This window comes from Atractosteus spatula, chromosome 9, assembly GCF_055471065.1.
Source record: "Atractosteus spatula isolate fAtrSpa1 chromosome 9, fAtrSpa1.hap1, whole genome shotgun sequence".
Taxonomy (NCBI): domain Eukaryota; kingdom Metazoa; phylum Chordata; class Actinopteri; order Semionotiformes; family Lepisosteidae; genus Atractosteus; species Atractosteus spatula.
The window spans coordinates 37,325,532-37,344,261 of NC_142714.1; the positions used below are offsets into that span (position 1 = coordinate 37,325,532).

General features: G+C 38.8%; 1 protein-coding gene across 1 annotated transcript in view; it reads right to left on the minus strand.

Moving 5' to 3' along the window:
• gabra3 (gamma-aminobutyric acid type A receptor subunit alpha3) overlaps positions 1-16,903 on the minus strand; it is a 67,448-nt gene extending 50,545 nt beyond the window's left edge. The window contains exon 1 of the mRNA XM_088925088.1: positions 16,689-16,903. Coding sequence (XP_088781214.1) covers positions 16,689-16,843 — 155 coding nt within the window. The 5' untranslated portion in view covers positions 16,844-16,903. The remainder of the gene's footprint in view (positions 1-16,688) is intronic.
• Between the last annotated feature and the right edge of the window lie 1,827 nt (positions 16,904-18,730).

The following is an 18,730-nucleotide window of genomic DNA, read 5'->3' on the forward strand; positions in this document are numbered from 1 at the left end:
CATCAAAAACATCTGAATGTCTTTCTGTAGTAGATGTGAATCATACAGTATTTGGGGCAGATGAAGTGAATATCTCACAAATATGTGTATACAAGTACATTATATTTAAGAGCCTCCCGCATATTTTCTCCCAACATATGCTTCATGTTTTTTGCTATCTTTGAGTAGGTCAGGCTCTGAGAAACAAAACATAAACACAGGAGACTCAGCATCAATAATCACAGTGTAACCTGAAATATCACCCTACTCTCAGATAAAGTATCTGTAAAAGAGACCAGAAACATGTACTGTACTTGGAAGGAGAGTGGAATACAAACAGGCTCATTTAACTTGAAGACAAAACATTTTTCCCTTTGCAGTTGCATCCGTGTATTGATAAGCTTTTATCTTTTGTGCAGTACAGCTCATGAAAAAGAATGATACATCAGATCCAGAGAGCAAATGACACATTTGACCTTGGTTGTGTGTTACCAATCTTCTGCACTTGCCAGTTACGAAACCTGACCTTGGTTTTACTTAGATGGGAAGCAAAAAATGTATGTTAGAGGCTGCTGTTAGCCACAGTTTAGATATTTTTCATGTTATTTTTCTGTTTAAATAAATATTATCTTTATACACTGATGCCTTGTGTACAATTTGGCATACACTTGATAATATTTATGTACACACACGATCTTTGGTTTGGAATTAGATCATATAATACCTATACATGAGGGGAAGAACAGTATAGTGGGTACATCTCAGGTTTCATATCTGGTGGCTTGTGGGTTCAATTAAAAAACAGCAAATCTTATGGTTTGTTTGGTAGCCTTCAATTGGTTAATACTTCATCATATTAACAGTCATAATAATAAGCCTATATAATAAACAATAGAAAAAAATAATGATTAGTTGTGTCGATAATATCAGATATTATAGTTAGGAATTAGTCATGAAATACAAAGTAATAAAAGAGTAAAATGCAAATTTGGCATTCTTAAACCATACTTGAATGTGGCTCCAAAATAATTGTATTAAAAATAATGGTTTGTCAATTTATAACATTTTTTTTTAATTTGACATAGTTAAAACAAATAATTACCACTATTTTAAATGGGTTTGCTTTTCCTTTCTACGTCTGTGACTTTCATCATTATGAAAGGATACACAATATAATATTAGCTTAAAAAAGCACAATGCTATCAGGCACCAAGAGACCTTCCAGTTATAGTTGTGAAGGTGCAATTAAAATCTAACCTGTATACTTTTCAACTGTCCTGAGTCTCTGCCAAGTAAGGTTTGTATCAATGTGCCAAAGCCTGAGACTGCTTTGTGATACATGATAGACATCCACCAGGGAACTTAGGGTAACAATCAAATGTTTTTTTGGGAACAAAGCTGGATTTGAATGTCACAAGATGCTGAAACTATAATTCCTTTTCCCTGTGCACTTCTTCTGAATCACTACTGGCACACCATTTTATAAAGAATGTTTGGCTAGAATGCTGCACAATTAAAATAAAAACCTCTCACAGGAGAACGAAAGAAAATGCAGATGAAATTCTTACAGAAAATAAAAAACTCTGGAGTAATTTGTCAAAGTTATATGATTTTTACTGTTATAAACAAGCTAACATACACATCATCAGTACACAAGGGCAGCAGATTGCTGCAAGCTAAATTTCTTCCACAAACAGACTTCAGACAATGATAGTCAATCCCTGCTGACTCAATCAGGCAATAAGCAAGAGCTATCTCAACTACTTTGCCAGTTCCTATGCAAGGAAAGACTCTAAATTCACAAACAATATTTAGTCTGTATACAAAAATGAGCACTTAACAGTTGTTGCTTTAAGATATATTATGCTGTATGAGCTCAGTATTTAATATGGTATTCATTGAATGAAAGTATTTGATGTTTGTCTCCACTTCAGCAGGCTTTGATTTATCTTCAGTTATTCAGCTGAATCACATTCTTTAATTCAAATTAAAGCAGATGTGTAAAAACTAAAAGGGCTGTAGCTGTGCCACCTGTGATTCCCTGTGCTGTCAGTTTAGTACATCGCATAATGTATGACGCCTCCTAAAGTGTAACCTAAGCTATCCAACATCTGCATGTGCTTCTGACAAGCATTTTCTGGCATAGTTTCACAGGGAGGCGCATTCTGTTTGCCTACCACTGTCTTGACAAACAAAACTAATCTGTGGCTCTCTTTCTCAGTTGAGTCTTATAGAGAATTGATTTTTCTTTTTGTCCCATTCTACAAACCTGCTTACCAGTGCAGATTGAATCAGTTTAGTTGCATTAGAGACTGCAACCTCAACATTACAATGGCACAATACTTGTGGATTCTAGCACATCTGACACAGAAAAATATACACAGTGCTCAAAGGCACAATGCTCAGTGAACAGAGCTGAAATAATAAGGCAGAAAAAATACTGTATTGCACGATTCCATTTACTGTATTACTCAAGAGAATCACACTGCAGTATCTTTGCATAGACATAACGCAGCCAGGATATCTCTTCTTGTTAATGGATTCTGCAGCTCTTTTGGGAACACTTTAAACTAATATACTGTAAATCTGTTCTAGAAGTAACACCAACACTCATACTTGCGGCAAGATCGCTGTCAAGATCTCTACTGGAAAATCATTTGTCATGGAGAGAAAACACCCTGAAGCTCTTAATATAATTTATTTTGATTTTGCTTCTGTTTGCCTCAACTGCTCCTACTACGAACATTACCAGTTTCTTGTACCCTCATCTTTCATGCAGTATCTGCTGAAATATGGAGGCAGGTTGTAATCTGTCACATTGAATGGATTTCATTAGCTAAAACTTTTGTTTTACAGACTCATCATGTGATATACTGAGAAGCATTACAAACACACCTAATAAGCATTGGAAAAAAAAAGCACTTGTAGCATTTTTAATGCCCTTTTTGTATTATTCTTTCCCAGGAGTCACTGAATTTACCACACTGTACCAAGAAAGAAAAGAGAAAAAGCTGTCTCAATATCAGCCTGGCAGGTCTTGTGCTAAAGCATGTCACCAGATTAACATTCCATATTAAGCATGTATCAAGGAACAAACACTTAAATAATTGCATTTATGTATCTAATATGCATTCAACTTTAATGTGGTATTCAGAATACTGAATTATTTTTCCTGCAGCACACTAAGACTACATTCATCTTTACTCATGCAGGTGAATCATATACTTTTTTCATTACTATGCATATATATGCAAATCAAAAATCAGAATTATTTCTAACACTATACATATGTGTTAATATGCAGACCTTTACTAAAGTCATATTTCCAGTGTTTCAAAGTGGCAAGAAGATTGCGAATGCTCATGTACACACAGAATATGTTCAGAAGAACTCCAGGGACCTGACAGGTCCAGAGTTGCAGTGCTGTTGCAATTTAATTAAACAACCATCTCACTGAAAAAAACTTTTTTGAACACTTCAAATTTGATTTCAGACAATTACACAGCACAGAAACTGCCCTTGTTAAAGTTAACTATCTTCTTATGGCTGCTGATTCCTGTCCTCTATCTATTCTTATTCTCCTAGACCTCAGTGCTGCTTTTGACACTGTTAATCACGACATCTTACTTTCTTATATTGAGTTTCTACTATTGCTCTTAAATGGTTCAACTCTTACCCTTCTGATCTTTCTTGGGGGTTTACGTTCTGAGTTTGGGTTCATTAAGTCAGGTGTCCCTTGGGGCTCGATACTGGGCCCCCTACTATGCAGCATTTACAGTACATATTCCCACGTGGTCACATAAAAACACATGGTCTGGATTATCATTTCTATAATGATGATACTCAAATCTACGCGCATACATACACTGATACTGTAGTAGCTGTTTCTGCACTCTCTAATTACATCTCTGACATAAAAACATGGATGACTCAAAATTACCTTCATTTAAACTGTGACAATACTGAAGTCATGCTCCTCGGCATCTCCCAAGCCAATGCAGTAACCCTGTCTGTTGGTTGCACTGTACTTGAATTTCAATCTAAATGGAAGAATTCAGGGGTCATATTTTATAGAGGCTTGAGTTTTGGCATACATGTTCAAAATATTGTCAAAACATCATTTTTCCATCTCAGAAATATCACCATACTATGTCCTATATTGTGTGTGATTGTAGCGCAGAAGCAGGTCAACAAATTCATGTTCTTTAGAATTGATTACTGAAACGCCCTATTTGCTGTAGTATCTAAATCTACACTGAACAAACTTCAGTATGTTCAGCAGCCAGAATCCCGACCAAGTCACATGCAAGTGATCACATTACTCATGTCCTGGATCATTGCACTGTCAGGTTTTGTGTAGACTTCAAAATCTTATACTTACCTATAAGATTCTACATGGCTTGGCACCTCGGTACTATTCTAATTTATTATTTTCCTACTCCCCACCTCACATCTGGATGGTGGGCGGTGCGGTGGCTCTGTGTCTAAGGATCTGTGCCTGTGGCTGGAAAGTTGCTGGTTTGTATCCCGTGGCCAGCAGAAGAATCCTACTCTGTTGGACCCCTGAGCAAGGCCCTTAACCCCAACTGCTCCAGAGGAGCTATTTATAAATGGCTGACCCTGCGCTCTGACCCTAAGCTTCTTCCCCTGTCTGTGTGTCTCATGGAGAGCAAGTGGGGTATGAGAAAAGACAAATTCCTTATACAAAAAATTGTATATGGCCAATAAAGTAATCTTATATTAACTTTCATTTCTTTCATACGGGTCTTCTGTTTGTCCCCCCAGTTCATTTACATTATATGGGTGACAGGGCCTACAAGTCCATCCCCAAGATTATAAGATAGTCACCTACCCTGAACACATTCAAATCCAGACTCAGATCTTTGTTCTTCAGAAGACTTTTATTTAATTAGTGTTTGTGTCTGCTCATTGTATCTTCTATTACATTTCTAAGCCCTTGTGTTTATTTGTGCAGATTGTGTTATCTCCTGTCTATGTAAACTGTTTTCTTTTATTTTAACTGTTTTTCTATGTATAGCACTTTGAGAAGCTACTTTTAAAGGTGCTATATAAAACAAAGTTTATTATAAGTATTTAACCATAATGCCAATTTTAAGGAAGACATTGGAAGGAATAAGTCACCATCCTCTATGCTCAGTGTAGTGATTCATTGCTCATTTTCTGAATTACAAAATCACAAATTCCCCTTGATTAAAGCAGTGGGTACATGGGCCTTTCTAATTGTAACTCAATTTATCTACTTCAATCAAATTAATCTTTTTTAATTGACTGTGACCTGGTATTTACTGTACACAAGATTATGGGTTTGTTATGCTAAAGGAGAATATAATATATATTAGGAGTCATGAGGAATTAGAAATAAATGGAATAATCAGGAGTGAATATACACTGAAGCACACATCTGATGGATTTAATAATATATGTAAGATATACAGTACTGTATATAACAGCTTACAAAACACTGAAAATAACATTCAAACTAAAGAGTCATGTGTTTTCAGTATTAAAAATGGAACAATGTCAAAACAAAAATGTTACTCAATTAATACTGGGTATGACCACAGTCATGGCAGTGTTGGCAGATCTGATCAGTCTCTGGATGGATTGCTGTGGGATTCTCTCCCAATCTTTCTATGCAGCTTTAGCCAGCTGGCAAGAGTTGGCCCGTCACAATTGTCTTCCGTTGATGGCATTGGCAAATTAATCCCACAACTGTTTCTTTGAAAGCTGTTCAAGAGAGACAGCTAGCCATGACAAGGCCTTAACATTTTTTATTAAAGCCTTGCCATTGTAATCTGTGCTGTGTAGTCATGCTTCATCATGCTAAAAAATCAACACTTTTGGCTTGACTTGCAGGATTAAAAAAACTGTTGGCTCAAGGTCTTTATCAATGTATCTTTGTGCTGTAAAGCAGATGCCAAGCTGCATCAAAAACATTGTTGTGTTAAGGAAACTCCATTCCACTTCATCATATTTCCACTGCCCTATCAGTTGGCTTGAGCAATGCAGCAGTCAATATACTGTAGTATTCACCATGACATCTCCAGACACATTGTCTTTCAGGAGGTCTTGCAAGGGCAAAAACAGCATTCGTTGCTGAATAAAACTTCATGACAAGTCATGACAGTAATCGCTCCTCTTAAGGGCGCTCTGGCTCTTTTGTATTTTAGCTAATGACATGCCCCTGCCCCCTGTTCTGCCCCTCCTTATTTAAGCCTGGCGCTCTCACTATTCCTGGCTCAGCATTGGGAGATGGACGCCTGGAAGGGTCCAGGAGTGACCTGACGGAGGCTTCATCACGGCGTCCTGACCATCTGGGTCCAGGTCTCGGAGCGCCTGGCCTCGTTAACCTGTTTTTATTCTCTGTCCCTGTACCGAACCCCGTTCCGGTTTTTAACCATGTTTTGTCTCGTCATGGATGGATCAACCGGTTTTGGACTGTGAACTTCGCCCCGGATTTCCCCCCTGGACTCTTTGGACTCCTTACTTACTTCTGGATTATACCGTCTGCATTGGGTTCTGATCGACTGGCTCCCGTTATATAAAACATTCCACCAGTTGAGTTGCAAACTCAGTAGTTCTATGGTGTCTCCATAGAAGATAGTGATTTCATTTACAGTTGTTAATGATATCAGTGAATGTCCTCTACAGACAGCTCTTCTGCTCTTCTGCTCTTGCTTGGGCTCTTATCTAACCTCTGCCTGCCAAGACATGTCCCTAATAGAGCCACTTGGCTCAAAGATTTGGCTAGTGGTTTCTCTGGGCTGCTTTGCTCATTGTTGAAGTAGAATATTTTATTCTCTGGGTAATAGGCATGTTTCAAATACATTAATTGCCACCAGGCAATCGTCATCACTCAAGCAGGTCATAGTAGTAGACTTTGCTGTTTTTGTATTAATTAAAATGTTATTTTTGAATGGCTTGTACTATCTCTGGAGGAAGGGGCACCTGAGACTCTTAAAAAGGAGAGGTCTTAATCTTTAAATAAAGAGTTTGTTCTCAGAATAATAAAACTGCAAACTACTTTCCTTCCTGTACTTATTTAAACATGTCATAACAATAAAAAGTCTGGGGTCTTCTTTCTAAAATTTTCAAATTCTAACTGCCTCTCTGTTTGTTCCCAATTGGTCTGCAAGAGACTCTTCTATTTGAAAGGAGTAGAATTTTCTTCCAGTTTTTTTCTGCTTTCATATACTTTTCAACCCTGGTGTAGTTTCAGCTGACCTATAATGCTGTTTCTGGGATTTGGTTTTCCTGGTCCATTTATTTTCTTTATATCTTCAGGAAACACAGGGATTCTGTATTGATGTAGATTCCATCTATGATCCTCTCCCTCACAGTCTTAGTCATACAGATTCTGAATCAATTCAATTGGCAATTTAAAATTAACACACGAAACACACACTGGTATTTTTACTTGATTTTTTTAAAGAAAACACATTATTTGAACTACTGTAAGTATTTTGTTATCCCAACAAACAAGTCTACTTAATTAACAAATCTATCTGCTTATTATTTGAAACACAAATATCACTAATATGGCCTTTGAGCTATCAATGTAAGACTGTTACGCCCAGCGTTTGCACACAGAGTTGAATAACTCAAGGTGCCATGAGAACTTGTTTGGGGCAGCTGTCCCAGCCACCTGTCCTCACTTAATGGGTAATCATCCCATTAGATCTGGGATATTAAAACCCTGATACTGTATGTCTGGTCCAGTCTTCTGTCATTGAGCATCCTTCCACACCAGGGATGTGCTCTCATCACAATCATGATTCTGAACCGTGCTGCCACCTGGCTCTGTTTCTATGTCTGGTCACTACTCCAGCTCAGCACTGAATCAAACCAGTGGCGTTGTGCAATATCCTGGTCCTCCAGCGTTGCTTGGCCATGCAGATCCCCTTTCATGCTCTGCGCCAAGCCTTCACACACTGATCAGCCCAGCTGGACAGTGCATTCCCTGTTTGGCTATCTCTGTCGGCTTTAACAGCACATCCCGTGTTAGGCAATTTTTGTCAGCCTGCATAGCACATGCCCTGTTTGGCTATCTCTGTTAGCCAACACAGCTACTTTCCCAGCTTTTGGGGATAGAGATTCCTTTGCCTCCAGCAGACACAACTTTTTTCCATCTTATAGCTGCATCATAACAAAGACATCTTGCTTTATCTTTGTCATCAGAATATGTGAATGCATACATCTAAGTGTACACCTCTTCCATTTTTCCAGGGCTCAGAGAATTTGATTAGTAACCACTGCTTTTATCCATTAAGCAATTCTCTACATGTTGCCACTGTATTTCTTAGATTCTCTGTTAAAATGTTTCAAGTCAATTATCACTATATAAAATAAATAAAATATTTGTGTTAAATAAAATATTTTATTAAATACAATAATACAGTATAAAAAGATTTTCCAATGTTAATTGCACAATAAGTCTGATACTGTTTCAATTAGTTTCAATGAAATTGAATTATACTTTTTCAATGAAAAAAAAATCTTAATGGTCTGAATACATTAGTTTATTTTTTATCGAATTTGCCTGGCAGTTGGGTCGCACAGAAAGTAATGCTTATTTTACATCTCTTGTAGAGCCAACTAAACTTTATCAGCAATTTATCTTATTTATGGAATTCATTTTTATCAGAATTAAATACAAATTGTTCCCCTAGATACCCTTTTGCACCTTTTACAATAATACTTATTTATTACATAATGCTTAAAATGTTTCACACTTGTACATGATAGACATAGATTAAATAAAGTAATATGTAGGGGTATTACTGAAATATTTAACATGTTTAGCCTATTATTAATTAACATTGCACAGAGAAATTATGCAGGGAGGTGATTAATTCTATTGTCAGAACATAGTTTGTTCTTGGTGGTGCTTCTGTACTTCAAACTGAAGAAAGCTTTATTTAATGGATTGTTCAAGCCTAAATTGGAATTTATCCAGGAATCCAGTTAACATTCCAACTCAACCAAATGGTTGTGGGATCCTAAATGACAAGGTCACCTCCTGTAGTAGTGACACTTTGCCAGCATACTGGCTCAGGCATTCTAGTCCAGAAGGAAAAATGCCACCTACTAATCCCCTAACATCATTTTTAGCTACAATCAAGTTTTCCCTTGAGAACTTTCTTTGCTTAAGTTCTGAGTTCTGATGAGATCAGGCTACAAGATGGTAGCAAACAAAAACAGGTCTTCAGCCCTGATTCTAGAAAGCCATAGGGTGTTTATGTTTTCATTTAAAATGAATTTGTGTCTACTTAAATGAAATGATTACTGTCTCAGTTATGATTTATACAATTCTTAGGAACTGGATGAAAACAGGTAGTACCTTATCTCTCTCGGACCCTTGGCTCAAGGTCATATGATAAAGTACTTAATGGTTTATATACTGTAGCTGTAGCAGCTTTCCAATATATTTCATGGTACAGACAAATCAGTGTAAAAGAGTAGATTTCACACATTGTGAATGGCATGGTAAACCAATACCTCCCATGGCACATTCTGACTCATTGGCACTATACAACAGCTGAAATCATAGGAGAAATATCCAAGACTTTCAGTTCAACCCTTAATATTACTGCACAGTCCTGACTATAAATTCTGAAATGGCACTGAACAAGTTAACTGGCATTCATAAAAGCAACAGGATAGAAGCACATTAATAATCTATCTGAATTTAAATGTTAATCTTAGCCTAAGGAGTTTCAGAAACATATGCCATATTTAATGAAATGATAATAGGCCTAGGACAGAAAATGTCTGATTTATAAAACTTGGCTCTATCAAGCTTATCTTTTTATTTGTTTTTTTTGTAATTGAAGTATCTGCTGCATAAAGACAAAATTTATTTTTATTTAATGCAGGTTATATATATATTGTGATGCTGCCTGAGACAGGGTTTATAAGGGCGTTTGCTTCTCCCCAAGCTCTGTCCCAAGGGGAGGGAGTGTAATGCCGCCCAGGGCAGCATCGCCGAGGGGCAGTGCTTCTCTCCAGGTGTGTGTCTTTAAGGGGCAGCAGTTTTACAGAGTCAGGGATTTACAGCACCGGGCAGCATTACTTATACGATCTGCCCGCCTGCAGACAGAGTGCAGTCTGTTTCCAGTGCAGGACAGAGAAGTAAGGAAGAATGTTACTGCTAAACAGTATGTTATGAGGCCACGTTGTTAGCAGTTCTTCCACTACATGTGGGGTACTGCAGTAGATCTGGCCTGCCCAGAGATATTGAGGTGCTGGCATGTTTGTCTGGACTGTTACGGGCTTTGTGTCCTGATGCTACGAGCCTGCCAGTGAAGGGCTAGGGACAGAGGCAGTGACAAGCCTTAATGAGCAAGAGATGCTGTAAGACCTTGAGCGTGACCTCGAAGAAGGTCGGGGAAGCTAGGATCGAGGTGTGAAAAAATATGACTAGGAGTTATATGGTGCCGTCAAGTGCGGTGTAACTTGATGTTCAGATCTCTAAACATCTCTAAGCGAAGGGCTCAGAGATGATCAGTTAAGTTATTGCTCAAACAGAGCAAGAGAGGAAAAAGCATAGGGAGCTTCACAGGTAAGACACAGGTCACCCTGAGTGATGAGGGGACAAATAATATTCTCAGAGAAAAGTATACTGTACTGAATGTACAGATGCAGCCATTCAAAATGCGCGGGCGATACCGCATTATTTTCCGGTATGCTGTACGCAGTCTACCGCAAGTTACCGGTAAATACCGCAAGTTACCGGTAAATACCGCTAGCAAAATAATAGTATCCGGAATTTCCGCAAGGTGGAGCTAATAAAGCTCAACCTCTCATGTTTGAGCTGTAGCCATCAAAGTCTTTAACGAAGATATTAATAATAGTATTAATAATAAATGACCTTGGACAAGCTGTAAACTCAAAGTATTGCCCTGGTCCACATTCTTTTTTTCATTGACCGTCTTTGTAAAAGTAACACAACAGCATTTCGCAATCACACATTTTTTTCCAATCATGCAAAGTACAGTAATTTTTGAGAATCGATTCACCATGCCTTACACATGCTCATAAAAGAGATTGATTTAGGAACATAAACATATTACCGTATGCAAACTGTACTGTATACAGTATGTATATGTATATTTAATGTCTTAACTGTGCCCGTTTAAGTATTGACTATTCATATTGTAACGCAACGGGGGCTCAGGCGGGCGCCCTTGCCGCATCAGGTCGGCCCCACACTGTCCGGGGCTCGAACCCGGGACTTCCGCGTCTCTCTGCAGCGACCCAGCCCCGTGAGCTAAAGAGAGATCTCTCTACAGCCCAGTAGCTGTAGTCCTGCTATCACAGGGAAGGGCGGTGACGTCACCTGCTCTGGTACGCCGGCTCTTACACAGTACCTGTCGGCCGTAAGCGTTACACTCTCCCCCGCTTAAATCGCCGTCCCCGGCGAAGGGCTATCCCACCCCGCTTCTGACACCAATGTAACGCAACGGGGGCTCCGGCGGGCGCCCTTTGCCGCATCAGGTCGGCCCCACACCGTCCGGGGCTCGAACCCGGGACTTCCGCGTCTCTCTGCAGCGACCTAGCCCCGTGAGCTAAAGAGAGATCTCCCTACAGCCCAGTAGCTGTAGTCCTGCTATCACAGGGAAGGGCGGTGACGTCACCTGCTCTGGTACGCCGGCTCTTACACAGTACCTGTCGGCCGTAAGCGTTACACTCTCCCCCGCTTAAATCGCCGTCCCCGGCGAAGGGCTATCCCACCCCGCTTCTGACACCAATGTAACGCAACGGGGGCTCAGGCGGGCGCCCTTGCCGCATCTGGTCGGCCCCATCCCGACTGAGGCTCGAACCCGGGACTTCCGCGTCTCTCTGCAGCGACCTAGCCCCGTGAGCTAAAGAGAGATCTCCCTACAGCCCAGTAGCTGTAGTCCTGCTATCACAGGGAAGGGCGGTGACGTCACCTGCTCTGGTACGCCGGCTCTTACACAGTACCTGTTGGCCGTAAGCGTTACAATATCTAATTTTACCACTGAAGGGAAATCTTAGTAGCTGAGCATAAAAAGAATAGGAGCATACTGCAACGCGTGTGAAGGCCATAAACGATATTAATTTTGGAACATAAACATACAGTATATGGCTGGTCTCGGTACTTTAAAGAAAACATACACGAAACATGGTTTCATTATGACCAGAATCTGTCTTGAGATATTTTTAACTTGATTTACAGTATTTGAGAGGTATGTCTTAACACCGATACTACAGTGCTTAAGTACTGCTCACGTATATGTTTCTAGGTTTATATTATGCATTTCATACGGTCAAATTACGGTCAAATTACTTTGAGCAACTAATAAGAAGCGCGAAACGGTATGCGTTTTAGTTTCGTTTCGTGCTGGGACTGTGCTGTTAGTTTCCTGACTCCCATGTCACATGGTCTGTGATTGAAACCTGTAATACCGGTTTAATTCGTCACAGCCAGCACTCCGGTTGTAAAGTAGAAGCAGGCGAGATTTCCAGCGAAAAACACCTCCCCCTTCTTCAGGTGTGAGGGTCTTCTGCTCAGAATGAAACGCTAAAATGTAATGTAGGCTCTGAATGGGTTCAATTGTGATTTGGGCTTGATTAAGGTCGCTGCCTTTCATCTAAAACCCTACTTGAATCCTTCTAAACTAAAAATCAGTGTTTGTGAGTTCTAAATAAAGAGGTATCCAGGTAACAGTGAAACGGGCGGACAGTCTGGGGAGATCGCCCGTTTTCCATGTAAATAGTTCCCTGGTTCCGCACCCCTTGGTGTTTCTCTCGCTCTCTCTCGGGTCATCTGATCATTAGCTCGAAAGATTTGAGTGCTTTGTGTATATTCTAATGGTAGTGTGGGCAGGGTGTGTGGGAACAGGTTTGGTTGAAATTGCATTGGAGATCTATGTTCTTCACACCTGAAACATTTTCTCTGAAAGCATTTTCTTCGCAGTTTAACCGATCTTGTTACAGCATGTTACAGTTTACTATTATTAACCATATTAATTTTAAGTGCTTAATGTAAAATCTTGTAAAAATATATTTTCATTGTTCAAATATACATTAAGTCTGACTATCATATAATAAGTTAAATACAAAACTAAAGAAAAAATAGGGTTAAATATAATTCAAAATATTTTGCTAACAATGTTAACTGTTTATGAATAATAAAATGTATTAGCTAAGGAGTAGGATGGCACAGTTGTTAGTATGTGTTTTGTTTTGTTTCTTTTTCATAAATACAACAGTAGTACCTGATGTCTCAGTGGCTTTCAAAATTAAATTATGCATGCAAACCTGTGAACTAGAAAGATAACTAAGATATCCATCCATTTATAATGGTGGCAAAGTGGTTAGCATTGCTATCTTGCAGCACTGGGGTCCTAGGTTCAATTCCTGCCATCCTGTGTGTGTGGGGTTTACATGTTCTCTCTGGGTTACATGGTTTTTCTCCATATGTGTGATATGACTCCCTCTCGCACTCCAAAACATACTGGTAAGTTAATTGGTTTATGGGAAAACTGGCCCTGGTGTGTGTGTGTTTGTGTCTGTCTGTCCTGTGATGGACTGGCGCTATGTCCAGGGTGTATTCTGGTATCGTGTTAGTTAAAGACTTCGATGCTTAAAATGTTTAGGGAAAATGGAAATGGAATACTGGTGTGTATTTTTTTCTTTAAAGTACCAAGACCAGCCATATACTGTATGTTTATGTTCCAAAATTAATATCGTTTATGGCCTTCACACGCGTTGCAGTATGCTCCTATTCTTTTTATGCTCAGGCACTAAGTAAAAGGAGATGCTTCATATTGCTTGACTAATTTTAAAAGCTAAGTTAGAAATGCAGACGCTCCCTCGGTGCGCTGCTCTGGTGCGCCAGCTCTTACACAGTGCCTGTCTGCCGTAAGCGTTACAATATACATACCCAACACTGCTTGTACCCATCTGTCATGCAAATAAAACACCTTGAATTGAATTGAATTGAGGGGAGAGGGGGGGAATACTAAAGCCAATACTGGCTCAATACCCTCGATGGGCTTTGACGTGCTAATGCGTTGGTTTAACAGTCCGGGTGTGGCAGGCTTCCAATGTCAACTCGACTCGATTGGAAGACAATGAACGTATTTTGTGATATTTAGAAATATAAATTTGTTTGGTGCGAGTGAGGTTTTATTTAATCTCTGACCAAGGGAAACGTTTCATTTTTTCAAAGAAATGTTTGTTAAAAAATAAAGTCATAGTTCTATGGGATTCAATCACAGACCATGTGACATGGGAGTCAGGAAACTACTGTAACACACAGCGCCACCGGATTTAATAACGCAATAAAAACGCTATAAAATAATGTGACTAGGCACAGAAAAAGTTTACAGCACAGTACAATAATAAATGCTGACCATGCTTTAGAAGCATAAATTACCTTACACTCAATTTAAACACAAGCTGTCTTTCTGTATGAACCTCTAAGCTGGTTCATACAGAAAATGTAGAAATGCATTAGCCTGATTATGATTAAAAAACACATAATTAAACACGCGTTTGCGATTTAAATCAGAACACGATTTAAATCAATATAAATGTTTATATTGTAACGCATACTGTCCAGCCTCCATTTCTCTATAAAAATTTACTCTGTTGCACACACACACACACAATAGAAGTAGGAACCGCTGTCAGAAGGGAAGATATGTTCAAAATATCGCAAATATCGATCATGTTGCGATATTTTGAAATATAAAAGTCAATTGATTGTCCATAATATCGCTATTCTATTTTTTCGAAGAAATGTTTGTTAAAAGAAAAGTCCAGCACCAGCTGGATTCAAACACACAACCTGCCAGTTGGTAGTCACGCACCTAGACCAGTCGGCTACGAGACAGCTCGTATGAACAAGCAGGCGAAACAGCCCTACACAGCCCTGTCGCAGCACACGAATACCATTATTAAATTCTTTAGATACGCGATTCCATATTATATTCCCTTTTAATCAAATTCTAAAAGTATGCTTGTTGACTCCGGTATCACGTTAGTTAAAGACTTCAAAGCTTAAAATGTTTAGGGAGAAATGGAATACTGGTGTGTATTTTTTTCTTTAAAGTACCAAGACCAGCTATATACTGTATGTTTATGTTCCAAAATTAATATCGTTTATGGCCTTCACACGCGTTACAGTATGCTCCTATTCTTTTTATGCTCAGCTACTAAGATTTCCCTTCAGTGGTAAAATTCAATATCTACAACGGGCACAGCAAAGACGTTTACTGTAAGTCTTTCTACGACAGACCAACGGACCACGAGTGCCCCTGTTGGTCAACCAATCACGTACTGCGGTGCCACGCGTCATCTTGCGTCACACTGAGCGACGCCACCTGCGGTACGTGTCTGTGACGCGCACTTTGAATGGCTGCATCTGTAGATGTAAAAATGTAACCTCTCAGTATGTGTTGGGTCTTTTAGCATTGACCTGCCTGGATCAGTGTGGATAGAATGAGCCACATCAAAAGGAATAACAATATATTGTGGTGCTATGGCTGGATACACAAGAGACCAGAGAGTGAAAGTGAAAGGTGATTATGAGAATTAATCAGACCAGACTTGCCAGTAATGGGGGAAACCACCAATCCTGGGAGAAGCTAACTGCATTCCTGGCAAAAAGAAACGCTGCTGAATATAGCCCATAGGAGGGAGTCTCAAGTATGAAAAGTATGAAGCCCAAATTGCAAGACCCATGAAAAGGAACCAAAGGGTTTAGAAAGCAGCTCTCAAAAGCCACGGGTACAGATCAGCAAACACAAGGGTTGAGGAGGTGAGCAGTGAAAAGAAAAAGTAGGAAAAGGTTCTGGCTAGAATAGGGGCACAGGCTAGGAGCTGAAAGCCAAATGGAATCCGTCGGTTAGAAAAAAGGAAATATAGTGTGATATGTCCATTATGACACAACGGCTTTAAATTATTAGGAGGTTTACTTGTAGTAATGACACTGGAGTTATTGATCAGCTCCATGCTGTTTGTTGATTGAGGATTAACTAAATCATTGGTTTTAATGGAGATGTAGTAGGTCTCAAATGGCAGGAGCAATGGAAATGTTGGCTTTGAGGATGATTAAAAAGCCTCTTAATCTCTCCTTCTCTGCCATTTGAATGTGCAATATAATAGTACTTTTCACATAAATAAATCTACACTAACCGACTAAAGTTAGCTATGGTGGCTCTGACCGTATGAGAGTCAGGAAGCTGTGCTAAGAAACATTCTCTGAATAGACTCTCCAAGCCCTGGTTTGATTGCTCAAGCAAGGATGTTAGACTGATGGTTCTGTTGAGAATAACAACCTTTGCAAGACAGAACAAGGCCTGGATGAGGCCAAAAAGGCAGATAAATCCTAACATCTGGGCAAGTTGAAAGAACTTATTCCTTAGATTATTCATCAAACTTGCAGCGATCTTCCAAATCACCTTAAGTCTGTTATGTACTTAACTTCTTCAATAAAAGAATCATATTCACTTTCATGGCATTAACTACCAGCTCTCCTACCAGCCATAACTTTGTATATTTAGACTTTAGCAGCAATATTTTTTATACAGGATATGTTTCCTTATTGTCATTAAAAATAAATTCAGTGGTTTATTATTACTGAGGGCCCAGAATATACAGTACTACAGCTGAAAAATGAGACATCAGAAAGTTGAAGTGATGCCTTTAGGTCTTACCTCATGGTGTACAGCAGGGTTCCATTGTCTACCAGTCTCAGGAGTTTATTAGGAGTGGTCATGTTATGGGCGACAGATTTCTTTCCATTGTGGAAAAATGTATCAGGTGTCCAGATTTTGCTGGCCAGGAGGTTATTCAGTGCTAGAACCTGCATGGGACCTTGAAACTTAAGACGCTCATCTCTCCAACTCTGACGGAAGAAGACATCAACTGTGTATTCCTGGAAAGAAGAAAAAAATTATTGACTTTTTAGGATTTTGATTAAATAAAAAGAAAAATATTTATTTTAAACGGGATAAAACGTTTTGTATTTGTCAACATCTCTAGCACTGAGAAAATGTTTAAAGGCTTGTTTTCCTCTTTTAGAGGATTTATTGCAAAGCTTATTTTATTTTTGTATCAATGCAAAATTGTCATTGGTTTTGTCCTGTTTGTGAGTAATAAAAAATCTGAAATGTGTTTATTTGTATTCCTATTGCTAGTGGTGTAATATACATCTTTGTTTCAGAATTCTCTTTTTCACCATGTGTCTAAAAAATGAAAATACACTAACAGCAAGTCAACAGTCTTAAATTGACTTGTTTCTTCACTCCATAATCTGTTTTTTTCATTGTAATTTGTAATGTTTCTTTTTTAAGGAATCGTGGCAACATTACTTATTGCTATTTTAACTGAATACAAAACAATAATTTAAACAAATTGCTCCTCTGTTAAAGCCAGATCATGGTATCTGAACACTTCATCATACAGTATGTTATTACTTAATAATCGGTAGGAAATAATGTAAGGTTCTCCTCAATCAAATAGTTATCACTTTCAACATCAGGGTAGAGCTCCCTTATAGCAGTCCTGGACCATTAAGAGCAGTTGGGAAATTATAATTTAAAATGTAATATTGTGAATATTTTTGGGGCTGTTGAGGTTTTAGTGCATCATGTAAAACCAGAACGTTGAAGTTCTGTGACTAAAATAAAAAATAAGAAATAACAAAGAAATCAAGAGGAGAGGGGAAGAACGAATCAGAGACTATTAAACAGAGAAATAAAGAAGGATCTTAATGAATTGGAAGACTGCAAGTGTTCTTTTTCAATTAAGTGCCTTGTTCTGCAATATCTGCCAATGATTTTGTAGAGGAAGATGTAGACACTGTTCTCCCTTGGGGAAAGTGGTGACAAATTCATGGACCATTTTCTTCTTTTTAAATACCACTGCTGATGAATTGTACTGATAACGGAAGACACCCAAACTGGCCATTAACATAATAAGAGCACCCAAGAATTGAAAGATTGGAAGATTTACAGTATAAAGCGTTGAAGTTACAATAAATTTAGCTTAACTTGCTTGGCTGAGGGCCAGCCTCCTGGTCATAGGACAAGGGGGACAGGACCCCATGAGAAATGAGGAGTGACTAAGGGGCAGCTGCAGAGATTTACAGTAGATGGGGCAGAGGAGGGACGCAAAAGGCATTTAGCAAGGTATAGAAGAGGATTATGTATAGTACTTATAGTTTGCTAAGTGAGGAAATGACATCAGGAATGATTACAAATTGTTCATAGCTGAGGTTGATTGAAGCCATTGACATTCCTTTTATTATGAACTCCAGTTGAAAAAGGTCAAATGTTTTTGCTTGTTTAAAAGGTCAAAAAAGAACTGGTAACTCTCTCATTTAAACACACACCAGCAGATTTAAAGCACAATAAACATGTTTGCCAAAAAACATAGTTCGCTGTTATGCCAAAGACAAGCACATCTGAAGCATCTAATGCTAGGGCTCCTTTTGAGCAACAAATGCATCTATCCTTTGCAGCTGAGAGAGGAGGCTTAAGTTATTTGTCATGCCTCCAAAAAAGGCTTCAGGCTCTTGTTTATTGTAAGTTCAATACAATTATATGCTAACTTCAATGAAATTCAAGGAGTACTTGATGCAAAGAAAAATATTTCAGAGCTTTTTGTGGTATATGGAGCATTATTTTAAGTTTTTTTTCCATTATTTGTCCATTATCCACATAGATGTTTTTCTCAATCTCAAACATTTTCATCA